Source organism: Geotrypetes seraphini, chromosome 1, assembly GCF_902459505.1.
Source record: "Geotrypetes seraphini chromosome 1, aGeoSer1.1, whole genome shotgun sequence".
Lineage (NCBI taxonomy): Eukaryota > Metazoa > Chordata > Amphibia > Gymnophiona > Dermophiidae > Geotrypetes > Geotrypetes seraphini.
The window spans coordinates 42742594-42756416 of record NC_047084.1 but is presented as its reverse complement, the minus strand read 5'-3'; the positions used below and the strand labels follow the sequence as shown (position 1 = coordinate 42756416).

At 42.4% G+C, this 13823-nt stretch overlaps 1 protein-coding gene across 2 annotated transcripts in view; it reads left to right on the top strand.

Moving 5' to 3' along the window:
• The window catches only part of KIF2A (kinesin family member 2A), a 271896-nt gene that overhangs the window by 241218 nt on the left and 16855 nt on the right, over positions 1-13823 (top strand). For both annotated transcript variants that reach the window (XM_033930524.1, XM_033930514.1), the window contains exon 18: positions 10568-10669. In XM_033930524.1, coding sequence (XP_033786415.1) covers positions 10568-10669 — 102 coding nt within the window. The remainder of the gene's footprint in view (positions 1-10567; positions 10670-13823) is intronic.

Sequence of the window (13823 nt, the reverse complement as noted above, 5' to 3'; positions counted from 1 at the left end):
TTGGGGTCAGTATTGAAAGCAATTTAACCAGGCTCCTGCCTAGTTAAATTGTACTGTCCTCCTGGTGGAACTGGTAATTCTCACTGCTTTTGGCCCAGGTCTGACCAGATTGTCTTTCATAAACATGAAGCAGGCAGAGACCCGGGTACTTCTGTGAGTGTGATTCTGACCACTCCTAGCTGTCTGAGGTAGCACTAGAGGGTTTCTCGGAGAAGGGATCACTTGATCTTTCCTCAGACTCCTCACCATATGAAAGAAGAAAGTCACTTCCAGAAGAATTCTCCTTTTTTTGTGTGTTTATCAGGGAAATAGTTAAATCCATTCCATATGATTTGAAGACTGGGGATGAGCCCAGGGGCCAGCACATTGGACATCCTTCAGTTTGATGCCTCCTTCTTCCCCCAGAAAGCTCTGGGATTTGAGAATCTTGAGCTGCTTCACCATTCCATAGTGGTCAAATCTGCTCTCATAAGAGCTAGGAATTCCAAAACGCACTTCTCTGTGCCCCAAAGAGAGAAAGGCTTGATCTCTGGAGTTTTATTAAGGAAATGTTTTACCAAAATGTTATGCTTGTCTTCTTCATAGCTTGTTATCAGCGTTTAATGAGCATATTCTTGCTAAACATTGTGCTCAGCATGGCAGAGTTTGAAGGCTGAGGAACTCAATCAGCTAGTATTCAAAGAATAAGAGTGTGGAAAGCACATGGTGTGGAAAAACTGTGATGCTTTCAATACATCATCCAGAACTTCCACCAAAGGTATTGGGTTGCACAGACTAGCCTGGTTGCACATCTTCAACCTAGAACCAGTAATTCAGGAGAAGATGGCAGACATACTATGCCTTGAAGACATCCTTTTGACAAAGTGGAAGGAGTAGCAGAACTCATAATAAATGCTCTGAATCCATCAAGTCACTATCCAAGCCCACTTCTGGCTCAGCCTCCACATCAAGGAGATATGCTTAAAAGACAACATACTACTCTGAGGCATAGGTATCCTCAACTGTTCTAGACTACCGCAAAACAAACAAAGTGCTCATTTCCACTCAAGGCGGCAGAGGGCCCAAAAGAGTATAACAGATGTCCTGGATGACTTTCTGATAGGAGGGAGACTGAAATTCTTCACTGTTTCTGTCTCCATCTCCCCCCTAAGGAGGGCATTCCAGGGATCAAGCATTCTCTCCTTGAAAAAGAATTTCCTGACATTATTTCTAAGTCTACTACCATGCAGCCTCAATTTTGTCCTCTAGTTTAACCGTTTTCCCTTCTCTGGAAAAGATTTATTTCTCTATTAATACCTTTCAAGTGTTTAAACATCTGGACAGGGGAGATATGATACAGGTGTTTAAATACTTGAAAAGTATTAATATAGAAACAAATCTTTTCCAGAGAAGGGAAAATGGTAAAACTAGAGGACAAAAGTGAGGCCGTCTTCTTCATCCTAATCTACACCCATTAACTCTCACAGCATGGTGTATCTCTCTCAGCGATTAGACGCTTTTTCACTCTCTGCCCAAGTATCAGCCATCATATAGGCTTCCAGAAAACCCTTCACACAATGCTGCTATCACTTTAAGTAGACTCGCTTCACAGTCTAGTGTAACCTCAATTCTTTGGATCCAATAACTGTTCCCTCCCATCAGTTCTGGATTACCTATTACACTTCTCGGATTCTGATCTCAAGACTACTTCAATCAGAATTCACCTCACTGATACTACAGCTTTTCATGCATTTCTGGTGTGCCTTCCCCTTCCTGGTGCACTGGGAAGGTCCGCTCTTTTGAAGAGGCGTGCCTGCCAGCAAGAGGAAGTAGGCATCCCTCTTGCCAGCTTTCTACAGCAAGGTATGAGGGGGTTTGGGGTGTGTGCTTGAGCTGGGGAGGTTAACATAAGAACATAAGAATAGCCTTACTGGGTCAGACCAATGGTCCATCAAACCCAGTAGCCTGCTCTTACGGTGGCCAATCCAGGTCACTAGTATCAGGCCAAAAACCAAGGAGTAGCAATATTCCATGCTACCGATCCAGGGCAAGCAGTGGCTTCCCCCATGCTTTTCTCAATAACAGACTATGGACTTTTCCTCCAGGAAAATGTCAAAACCTTTCTTAACCAGCTACGCTATCGGCTCATACCTAACTCCCACCAGATCACTAAGGCCTTCTCTTGGGGACTTGGTGGGAGAGAGAGGGAGGGGGGGGGGCCTTGGTGTTGGGGGTGTGGGAAGGTCCAGGTTTTGGTCAGTCAAGGGTATGGGTCTGGGAAGCCGAGGCAGGAGGGAGTGGGCATCCCTCCTGCCTCTCTTTTTATTTTTTGGGGTGCTGTTTGGAGGGGGGGTGGTACACAACTTTTTTTTTTAATGGGGACAAGTATTGTATGTGTGTAATACATGCATGATCAAGAAAAAAATGTACTGTGTGCTTGTTTACCAGAAAAACCTACTCACACTCAATCATCAAACAGCAGACAGAAAACCAAAATAATAATAAATCTAAAAAATGAAGAAAAATGGGCCTCATCCACGAGTAGCTGGGACTAAACAGTACCCTAAGCCACTCGTATCATCATTGGTCTGAAAAATATTCTGTACATATATATTATTGCAGTCAATCTTTCATTTTATAATCTGCTTTTCAAGAATTCTTCTTCTGTCAAATATATCAAATTCGTGTGAATAAATAATTCTGTGTAAAACAGGTAGTAATGGCTACAGCTAGGAGTGAAAACATTATTTCAAATTCAAAACATATAAAGCATGTGAGGTTTTTAGCAAGACTTATCTCAGGGAACACTTCTCTCTACGCTGGTAATCTTTTCATCCAGTATATCAAAAAATGCTGAAACTCGTTCCTCAGTATTAGTTCTTGTTCCCAACAGAAAGCACTTCTGTTTCGCCCTATCGGGGCTACTTCAGGGGAAAAAAATTCAGTGAAATTAACCTAGCATTGCTCTCTCCAAAACACTTTCACAAAGTAAGCAAGTAGCGATGGCAATCTTCAAAATGGCTACGAAACTGAGAGACGCGCCCATCTTGTTCAAAAAAGAAGGAGCTGGGTGTTATGATGTCATCACAAATGTGATGTGTGATATGCTAAACACAAGACTGTCAAAAACAGAGAAGGTTCAAAAATTTAACATGTATCTTCTAAGGATTATATTCCAGCAAAAAATGCAAAATGAAGAAATAAATATCAATAAAAAGATGAAACAGGATAGCTTCTGTAGCAAAAAAAACATGCTCTTTCAAATAATATTTAGAAAAAAAACAACCCTACACATTTGAGATATTTGAATATGAAAAACTGAAAATTTGCATAAATGCATAAAGCCATATTTTTGGGATGGCCATATCTTCAGCTTCACTTGACTGTAAAAGCTCATATTGCAAATCTTGGAAGTACCTCATGGTACATGTCTGCTGGTAAAGTTGTACCCTCAGCTGACTTACCTACCAGTAAGAGTATGGAGCCAAACTGTGCCAAAAATTTTCATTCATGAATTTTTTTGCCTACTTTGCTGACCTGTAGAAATGGAAACACATTTGCAAAAGATTTCAAACTTGGCACAGACCAAGGTGTTGTACCAAACTGCAAAATTTCAGACTCCTAGGTAGTTTCCTTCTGCCGCAGTGCTTAAGCAAAGTTGGCATTTTAGGTCACATGAGGCATGGGAGTGGATTGATTGCTTTTGTTCAACCACCCCTAGCTCCTGACCAAATTGAGATAAATCCAAAAAATTTTGCTGAGTTTCATTTGAGACCTTAGACAACACCCCTGTAAAATTTGGTTGGATTTCAAGAGGGTTGAGCGTGGGCTCCTGGTCCACTTGACATGGAATGATCCTCGGGAAACACTGTCTTAGAGCTGTTTGGAACATTCTAAAGGTCTTCAGAGACCAGTTGCAGAACCAAATTATTTTGATTGAACTGGACAATAAGGTTGTAATGTACTATGTAAACATGAAGTGGTAAGGATGTGACAGTGGACCATTTCCCACTGGATGATATTTAGATCCACTTATCTGGCAGTGAAAAACAACTGTCTGGCAGACAGACCGAGTTGGGTCATACATCTACACAAGTGGTCCTTCCACATGGATTTTACCTGGAAGATCTTCTAAGAACAGGGTGCTCCCTCATTGGATCTTTTTGCCACTCACTTTAGCAACAGAGTCCCTCAGTTCTGCTCCAGACTGGGATTGCACAGCAGACTAGCCTTGGATGCCTTTTTTCCTCAATTTGGGAAAGAGTCTGCTGAGCATGTATCCTCCAATAACTCTCATAGTAAAAACTGCCATGAAACTCGAACAGGACTGGGGAGCTGTGATAACTCATAACCTCATATTGGTTGCAACTGACCTCCAAAGATCCATAGAGACTGGAATGCTTTCCTAACCCTTATCACACATAACAAAGGGTTCTTTATTCATCCTGATTGCCAGGGCCTGGCCATCATGACTTGGATGTTTAGAGGTTATAAATAGACTCGAGGTTTACCAGAGGATGTGTCTCATTAAGAACATAAGAATAATCCTTCAGAATTTATTTGCGGTTTATAATCCAATTCTACCCACGTCCCCAGGCCCATTTCTTTTCTGCTCCAGGCTGTCTTATAAAAAAAAAAAAAAAAGAGAGAGAAAGAGACAAAAGTTGGTAGTTCCTTAGTTCCTATATTAGGCATTGCCTATGCAGGCCTTTCTTTACCCCTCTTTGTTTGACAGTCTGAGAGTTAGGGATTCCCATTAGTCGGAATATCCTGCTTGTCCTCAAATAAATTGAATTTACCTGTAGCAAGTGCTTTCTGAAGACAGCAGAATGCATGTTCTGACTGCCCAGGTCTTCTCCCCTTGGAGTTGCATTGTGTTAGCTATAGTTTTAAAGCTGGTCATACATGATGAGGTGGGCTGGAAGGTGCATGCAAGCATAAGAAACTGCTGCCAAAAGCTTTGAGAAAGTACACCAAGGAACCCTCACTGTGGCAGGATGTGTCAAATGACATCCCCATTCAGCCAGAATACCTGCTAAGGGTGAATAATTTTGCTTGTCCAAATAAAATTTGACCAATCACCAGGATGGGAAATTCAAATGCTGGTTTTTGTTCAATAAGTTTCCAAAGTTATCAAATTTGTTTTTCACAATTAAAAGTAAATCAGGAGAATATTATTATATATGAACCCTATAAACTAACACAAACAATCTGGTTCATATATAAACTGTTAAAAAATGAACAAAACAAAAAAAGAAAAAGTGTGTGATATGTGCTCAGAAAAACAATAGAATGCTCCACAGCAAAAATCCTGTAATGTCACTTTAACTGAATAGGATGTTGTTCTCAGAACTATACAATTAAAAATGACACTTTTCAAATATCCAACAGGTTTTGTGCTATCCCATGTTGTAATTCTTCAAAGCAGAGATACATAATTGCATGGGGTTGGCTCATACTAAGTGAAATCCAACATTTATTTAAAAATTATACAATCCGTCCCCATCCATTAATTTCTGAACCAAGTTGTTTGTGGTGTTCAAAGTTGTCTAGACATGTATTAAATATTGGTTCCAATGAAAAAGCACACGAGTCCTGAACGTGTGGGTAGTGCATATTCATCCTCGAGGGATGCTGAAGGTATCATCTTACATTTTTAACTCTGCCTCTCTGCATCACTGGGCACTATCCTTTCTCCTCAGTTTATTCCTTCTTCAAGCAAGAAAGTATCTTTTTCATCTGCTCTGCTTAATATTTATTATTTTCCAATATTTAATGTTTTGTTCATGAGTCTTCCTCTTACAGGACCTGGGTTGGTTCATCATATTTTGAAAGTCATCTGGTTCCCTTGCATTTCCAATCCCTGGAGTACTTGGAGATTGTATTCAACATGGCAGAAGGCCATGTCTTTCTTCCGGAGGTGCACAAACAAAAGTTAAGGTGGCAGATACTAGAGATTCTGGTAATGTTAGCCCCCACAGCTTGGCATCATCTATGGTTATTGGGGTCTATGGTGGTGACAATAGAGGTAGTACTGTGGGCAAAAGCTCATCTCCAACCTCTCCAGAGCGCACTATTGTCCTGCTGGTCGCTGCAGATGGACTCCCTTCATATGCCTTTGCAGTGAATGGAAGAAGCTTGAGTTTACAATGGTGGCTGAGCCTAAGAGACACTGTCCAAAGGATTGCCCCTCTGCAGAGCAACATGAGTGATTCTGACAACAGAGGTCATTGCAAAGGCCATTTGGCTCAGGGCCACTGGAAGCCTTTGCAGAGAACATGGAGACTCTGGAAGAGAAAGCGGTTAGAGTTTTCTCAGACAGTGCCACAGCAGTGACTTATATTAACAGGCATAGAGACACCAAGAGTGCACAATTAAAACTGGAGGCCCAGCTGTTATTTTGCTGAGCAGACTACTATCTGTTAGCCATCTTGTCAGTGCACATAACAGGAGTGAACAATTTTCAAGCTGATTTTCTCAGTTGGCATATGCTGGATTTGTCCCAGGTAGCTTTCAACAGGATTGTTCAGCGCTGGGGGTGCCCGACGTTTGACCTGATGGTGTAAGCCCACAATCACAAGATTGTGCGATACTTCAGTCGAAGGACTGAGCAGGGAAGTGCCGATATAGAAGCTCTAGTACAATCTTGACCTGCCAGGAATTTCTTGTATGTGTTCCTGCCTTGGCTGATAAGCCAAGTCATTTGAAGAATAGAGACACATCAAGGGCTGATGATCCTCAGGGCTCCAGATTAGCCATGTCATCCAAGGTACGTGAATCTAGTGCGACTACAAAGAGACTAGAGTCTGAGATTCCATCTCCATCTGATGATGCTCTCACTGGGTCCAATTGCCCTATAAAATCCGGAATGTTTTGCGCTTACAGCATGGCTCTTGAGCATACAGCCTTAGTACAAAAAGGGTACTCAGAGGGAGGTCATAACCACACTCCAAGAAACCAGTGAAAGTTGCAGCTTATGCGAAAGCCTGGAAAGTATTTCAATACTGGTGTTAAACAGATAGAGCCAGTGAGGGCCCTGATAGCGATTCTTTCAGGAAGGTCTGTAGAAGGGCTTGGTGGTTAGTTCCTTAAAAGTACAGGTAGTCAGTCTCTCATATTTTTGAGCTCTTTTGAAGAGAGGTCCCTTGGCCTCTCACCCAGATATTTCCAGGTTTTTTAAGAGGGAGCAGTGCAGTTCCATCCACCTGTGTATCAAACTTGTCATTCCTGGAATCTTAACCTCATGTTGAGGGCCCTAAGTAAGGCCCTGTACGAACACTTATATGAGGCTATGCTGCTGGATCTCACTGTAAAGACAGTCTTTCTGGTGGCCATAGTTTCCATTGCAAAGGATCTCGGAACTCCAGGCCTTGTTTTTATTTTATATTCTTTATTTAAGTTTTAACTACAATTCACAAGAGTAATCTTGTTCCATGTAATACAGAGAAAGAAACAATATTCGCCAATTATTGGAAAAACAAAAACATATTTGAATAAAACATTTATCCCTTCCTTAGACCACAATAAAGAGGGGGTGTGATAATCAAATAATATTGGAGACATAAATTAAGAAATAATTTCAAAGAAAAAGGCTTAGTGAGGCACGGCTACCTTCTAATTATATTCCATTCTAAATCAATCCTTGGTGATCTTTTTGACTCTTAGGAACTCCTTCAAATGGTCTGGAGAGAAAAAAACATACTTGGTTCCCAAATACCTCACCAAACATTTACAGGGATAAGAGTTTCTTGACGTAAGGAAAGAAAATCTTTCCTTCGCTCTTGAGTCACTTTGGAAACATCTGGATAAATCCAGATACGTTGTGCTCCAAATAGTTTTTGAGAATTTTTAAAATATAATCTTAAGATCTGAAAAGGGAATTCCTGCCCCATACTTTCTCTATATCTGTCATTTGGAAGCCAGGTTCCTGGGGGACACATCTTAAAGACCAGAAATAATCTTTCAAACATGTCCGCTTTATTGTGAGCTTTACATTCCTTTTATATTATTCTAAATGAATCAGTATTGTCAGCATGTGTCAGCATGTGACGTAAACACAAACCATATATGGACACAGGTCACATGAAACTTTAAACACATCAGCATTTTTTCTATCTCTGGCTGGAGTCCAAAAGGTCAGAAAAGCCTTGACCAGCAAAGCCCCTAATCTAAAGCTGTTTGCAAATACGGCTTATAAAAACAATTGAAGTCACTTCACAACAAGTTAAGAACATATCTTTTCAAACATCAGAGAAGGAAAAACAAACAGAGTCTGGATTTACAGCTTTAAACAACATCTGCCTAAGGAAAATTACCAAGGTTCATGATACGTGTCCCTTCAAGATCATGTTCAAATCTTGCTCAAAAACAAAAGATATTAGAAGCATAGTTCTCTCAGTATCTGGATTCAAAGTTTGTTCTAGAAGAGCAGTAACATTAGCAAAATCAATCTGTTCCTCTTGTCCATTGTTTTTCTCCATATTCTTTTGAGGAGTCTTTTTATTTGGCATATAGTAAATCTTATTCAAAGGAGGAATATTGTCAGAAGAAATTCCCAAATTCTCAATCAAATATCTTTTGAAGAAATCAATAGGCGGAATACCAGGTGAAATTGGGAAATTCAAAATACGAAGATAGATTCAATCTCGTATTATAATTTTCAAATTGCTCTAGTTTTCTATGTATAGAGGAATTATCTTTAATTATTGCTGTTTTAAACATTTGAAGCTGCTGTATATCTTCCTGTATCTGTTTGTGTTGGCTTGAGAAATCCAATTTAACTGAGTCAATAGTTTTAGTTAAAGTATCAATCTTAGAATTAATGTTTGTTACCTCCTCAGTATTTTTGACCATAGAAGCCTCCAACCGTTGTAGGAGCAACCAAATATCTCCTAAGGAAGCCTCCGTTGGTGTAGGTGTTGATGTTAATTCCTTCAGCTTTCCTGCACTTGCTGGTTCAGGTTCAGCGCCCTCACCGGTCAGCCCCATAGATTCCCCATGGTTCTCCCGCAGCTGATCCCCAGCAGTAGCTGGACACACGGGGGTAGATGGATCTGGAGGGGACAAAGATATTTCAATCCCCAAAAGGGGAAAAGGCTCTCCACCGCCTTCCCTCAAAGCCGGGTTGCTTCCTCCGGGAACTCGGGTTGCTGTCGACTGAGCTGCAAAGAAGCGGTCAACGGTTTGCTGAATGGTTTGCTGGATGGGTGTCGAAGAAAGGGCCGGCGAAGGAATGGCCCTTATCACCCCCTTCCTCTTCTGCGGCATCTGAGCAACAGGAAAAAATTATCAGGTTAATAAGGCGTCTGCAATCATTCAGGTTCTTCCTGCTCCACTTCGCTGCGACTCTCACACCGCCGCCATCTTATCACCACCCCCTCCTCCAGGCCTTGTCTTGCAGGAAGCCATTCCAAAGAATCACAGACATGGAAGTTTTCCCATGTCTGGTTCCCTCTTTCCTCCCAAAGGTGGTGTCGGTATTCCAGGTGAATCAGGAAATCTGACTGCCGGCATTTCAGGCCAAAGGAGTAAAAAAGCAGGACAAAATGTCAGAAGGATATTTCATTACGTGGAAGCAACAAATGACTTCCAACTTTCAGATCATTTCTTTGTCCTAACAGTTCAGAATTGAAGAGGAAGACTGGCGTCTAAGGCCTCAGTTTCCAAATGAATATGGGTGGTAAACATCCTCCCATTTCCTTAAAAGTGCATTCTATCAGAAATGTGGTGTCTTCATGGGTGAAGTGCAAAATGGTACCGCCTGACAAGATTTGTAGGGCAGCTACATGGTCCACTGTATATACCTTTACTAAGTTTTACAGAGTGGATGTGGCAGTACAAAATGACTTTGCATTTGGGTCCATGGTGTTAGCAGGAGGCTCTTCTATCCCACCCTAAGCTCATTGGACCACTTTGATATGTCCCACAGGTTCATGACTCATGTACTTTCAGCACTGGAACAGATGATTAGGTTCTTACCTCGATAATCTTTTCCAGTAGAAAAGCACACAAGTCTTGAAGCCCCACCCTATCAGTTTTCAATGTAGCTTTCTTTTAGCCTCATACAGGTAGGTTATTGCAGAGTCTTGTCTATTAACATTGAAGCAATACAAAGCTATGTGTCTATACAGGTTTGCTCAGGATAAGATTGAAGCCAAACAAGTGCTAGTTCTGGTTGCACTCGGGTAAGTGGTGGTTTTTGCTCTGCCTTGTTAATGCTATGTTGCATTTATTAATGAGTTGTGTTTTCTTGCAGAACAGATCAAAAGTATGTGATCAGGGAGCTCCCCTTGCCCTTCCTTGTTAATTCTTCTCTTTCAGGGGTTATCTCTGCTTTGATACAAACTGAGGAGACAGTGCAATGCTTGGTGATGCAATGAGGCAGAGTTGAAAATGTAAGGTGATACCTTTTGCATCCTTCACGGGTGAAGATGCACTGCCCACAGGTTCAGGACTCATATGCTTTTCTCCTGTAAAAAAAATTATCAAGGTAAAGAGCCTAATCTTCCGTCATCTTACCACAGTTTAAAACTAAAAAAATATATATATACAATTGCATATTTTTAATGAGATCATTTATTCTTTTCAGGAGGAAGAGGTTTCTCCTCAGCTGTTTACTTTTCATGAAGCTGTTTCACAAATGGTAGAAATGGAAGAGCAAGTAGTAGAAGATCATAGGGTTGTCTTTCAGGTAAACAATATAGTAGTTTAACATTATGTAATTGTATTCTTTAAAGATAAGTACCGTATATACTTGAATATAAGTTGATCTTAATATAAGTCAAGACCCCCCATTTGTCCCCAAAAAAGGAGGAAAAATGTTTGACTCAAATATAAGTCGGGTGGCTTAATATTCAAGTGCCCTGCCAGGCACTGCACCCAGCCCCCTTCCTCCTTTGTCAGGCTCTGCACTCAGCCCCCTCCCTGCCATGTACTGCACAAAGCCCCCTTACCGCCCTCCCAGTCTCGCCATCCTGTCCCCCCTCCCTACCCAGTCCATCACACTTCCTCTGCCACTGGAATCCTTGGTGGTCCAGAGGTGTAGTGGGCAGGAGGGAACTTTCTGCGCTTCTACCCCACTGCTAACTCGGCTGTTGCTGCTGCGAATTCCGGCTTCAGCCACTGAGTAGTACCGAGTAGGAGTGTGCTTTAGTGGCGGTGCTGCTGCTGCTGCTCGGCGCTAAATGGCTTTCTGAATGGTTCCCATGAATTCTTTCGTGACTCAGTGCCAAGTAGCAGTGGTGGCGCCAAAGCACACTCCTATTCAGTACCACTCAGCAGGTGAAGCTGGAACTTGCGGCAGCGAGTGACCAACCAGGTTAGTAGCAGGGCAAGAGCGCGGAAAGCTTGCTTCTGCCTGCTACACCTCTGAATCCTTAGTCGCTCCCAAGAAGAAGTTATAATGTCAGGTCAGCAGCTGGACCTCCAACAGTCGGTGGGAGGTTAACGGCCTATTGGGCAGCATGGGCAGGGATCACTTCAGACTGCTGGGTACTGGAGATTATTCAGGAGGGTACAAGCTTGAATTCTTTCATCCCCTCCCAGACCTTTTTGTGGACTCTCCTGCGGGGAGACCAGAAAAAGTAGTCAAAGTTCGAGCAATGAAGAGTTGGACTTGGGCAGATACTTTATAGTGCCCAAAAGAGACTCAGAAGACTTGAGACCAATTCTGAATCTCAAGTCTGTCAATGTGGCTCTCAAAATACATCACTTCTGCATGGAGATGGTATAGTCAGTCATTTCCTCAGTGGCACCGGGGAAATATCTCACTTCTCTGGATTTGACAGAGGCTTATCTGCACATTCCCATCTTTCAGGAGATCCTTATGGTTCCATGTTCTGGAGGAGCACTTCCAGTTCTCAGCCCTTCCATTTGGCATGCCCATGGTTCTACATACCTTCACCAAGGTAATGATGGTAGTGGCAGTGCACCTCCACAAGATGGGGATACAGGTGCACCTGTATCTGGATGATTGGCTGATAAGAGCTCCATGTGAAGCTGAAGGAAGGATAGCAGTGCAGCTGGTGGTTCAGCTCCTTTAAGACCTGAGCTGGGTAATCAACTTTTGGAAAATCCACCTGAAATATCTAGGGATCTTGTCTGACAAGGAGAACAAGGTTTTTCTTTCAGAAGCCTGCAGAGTGAAACGTACGCAGCAGATCAGTTTCAGGACCAACTATTTGTCCCACCTAAGGTGGATTTCCTGGTGGCGCAGGTAACCAAGTATACCTCTCTCCCCAGCGAAGACAGAGTGGTGTATTAAAAGATACTCTGGACTTCAAATTGAATTTGAGTCTACAGGTGCTGGGGTCGATGGTGGCCTCCTGGGTAAGAATGCACCTACATCTTCTACAGACGGCGTTTGTTTCCCGGTGGTGCCCGCAAAGGGATGCATTGCAGATACATGTATCTTGGACAGCAGAGGCACGGCTCAGTCTGAACTGATGGCTGGAGCCCACTACTCCGCATACCCTCATGGTTGATCCTAGCTACAAATGCCAGCTTCTGTGGTTGGGGAGCGCATTGCGAGGAGCATCCGGTGGAGGTAAGCTGGTTCCCCTCAAAGAAGAAGTGGTTGATCAACTGGTTGGAAAAGATCCATCCACCTAGCGCTGCAGGCGTTTGCACACAAGATGCAGAACAAAACTTTGCAAGTTTTCTCAAATGCAAAGTGATGCTGGGAAGAATAACCTGAATCACAGTTACCGGATTCTAGGGTCTACCTTGGGGGTTAGGATCTGGGTGTCATCACAGACAATATGATGAAACCTTCCGCCCAATGTGTGGTGGAAGCCAAAAAAGCAAACAGGATGCTGGGAATGATTTAAAAAGGGATGTTTAACAAGACTAAGAATGTTATAATGCTCCTGCTCCATGGTGCAACCTCATCTGGAGTATTGCATTCAATTCTGGTCTCCTTATCTCAAGAAAGATGTAGTTCTGCTAGAAAAGGTTCAAAGAAGAGTGACCAAGATGATAAAGAGGATGGTACTCCTCTCATATGAGGAAAGACTAAAACGGTTAGGGCTCTTCAGCTTGGAAAAGAGAGGGGAGATATGATTGAAGTCTACAAAATCCTGAGTGGAGTAGAACGGATACAAGTGGATCGATTTTGCACTCCATCAAAAATTACAAAGACTGTGGGACACTCGATGAAGTTACAGGGAAATACTTTTAAAACCATTAGGAGGAAATTTTTTTCCACTCAGAGAATAGTTAAGCTCTAGAATGCATTGCCAGAGGTTGTGGTAAGAGCGGATAGCATAGCTGGTTTTAAGAAAGGTTTGAACAGTTTCCTGGAGTAAATGTCCATAGTCTGCTATTGAGAAAGACATGGGGGAAGCCACTGCTTGCCCTGGATCGGTAGCATGGAATATTGCTACTCCTTGGGTTTTGGTCAGGTACTAGTGATCTGGATTGGCCACCGTGGGAACGGGCTACTGGGCTTGATGGACCATTGGTCTAACCCAATAAGGCTATTCTTATGTTCATAAGCGTTCAACAGCATTATGAGCTGTTGGGGACGACTGATGTTCAATTTAATGGCATTGGCGGCCAACAAGAAAGCAGCACAGTTCTTCAGCCAAAGATATAAGCCAGGAAGCAATGGCCAAAGGAGGGACTCCTATAATGTCTTCCCTCCTAGGCCCATGATAGGCAGAGTTTTGCAAAGAAAGCTTAGGTTTGCAGTATTGTAAGGATGTATGTCCACAAGGAATTTTTTGGTCTATTCAGCAGTTGCAAGATCTCACAGAACAGAAGATTCCTTTTTTCCAATATTTTCAATTCCATGAACTTAAACACAGGCAAGAGACAAGTCACAATTTACACAGAACACTAAAAAG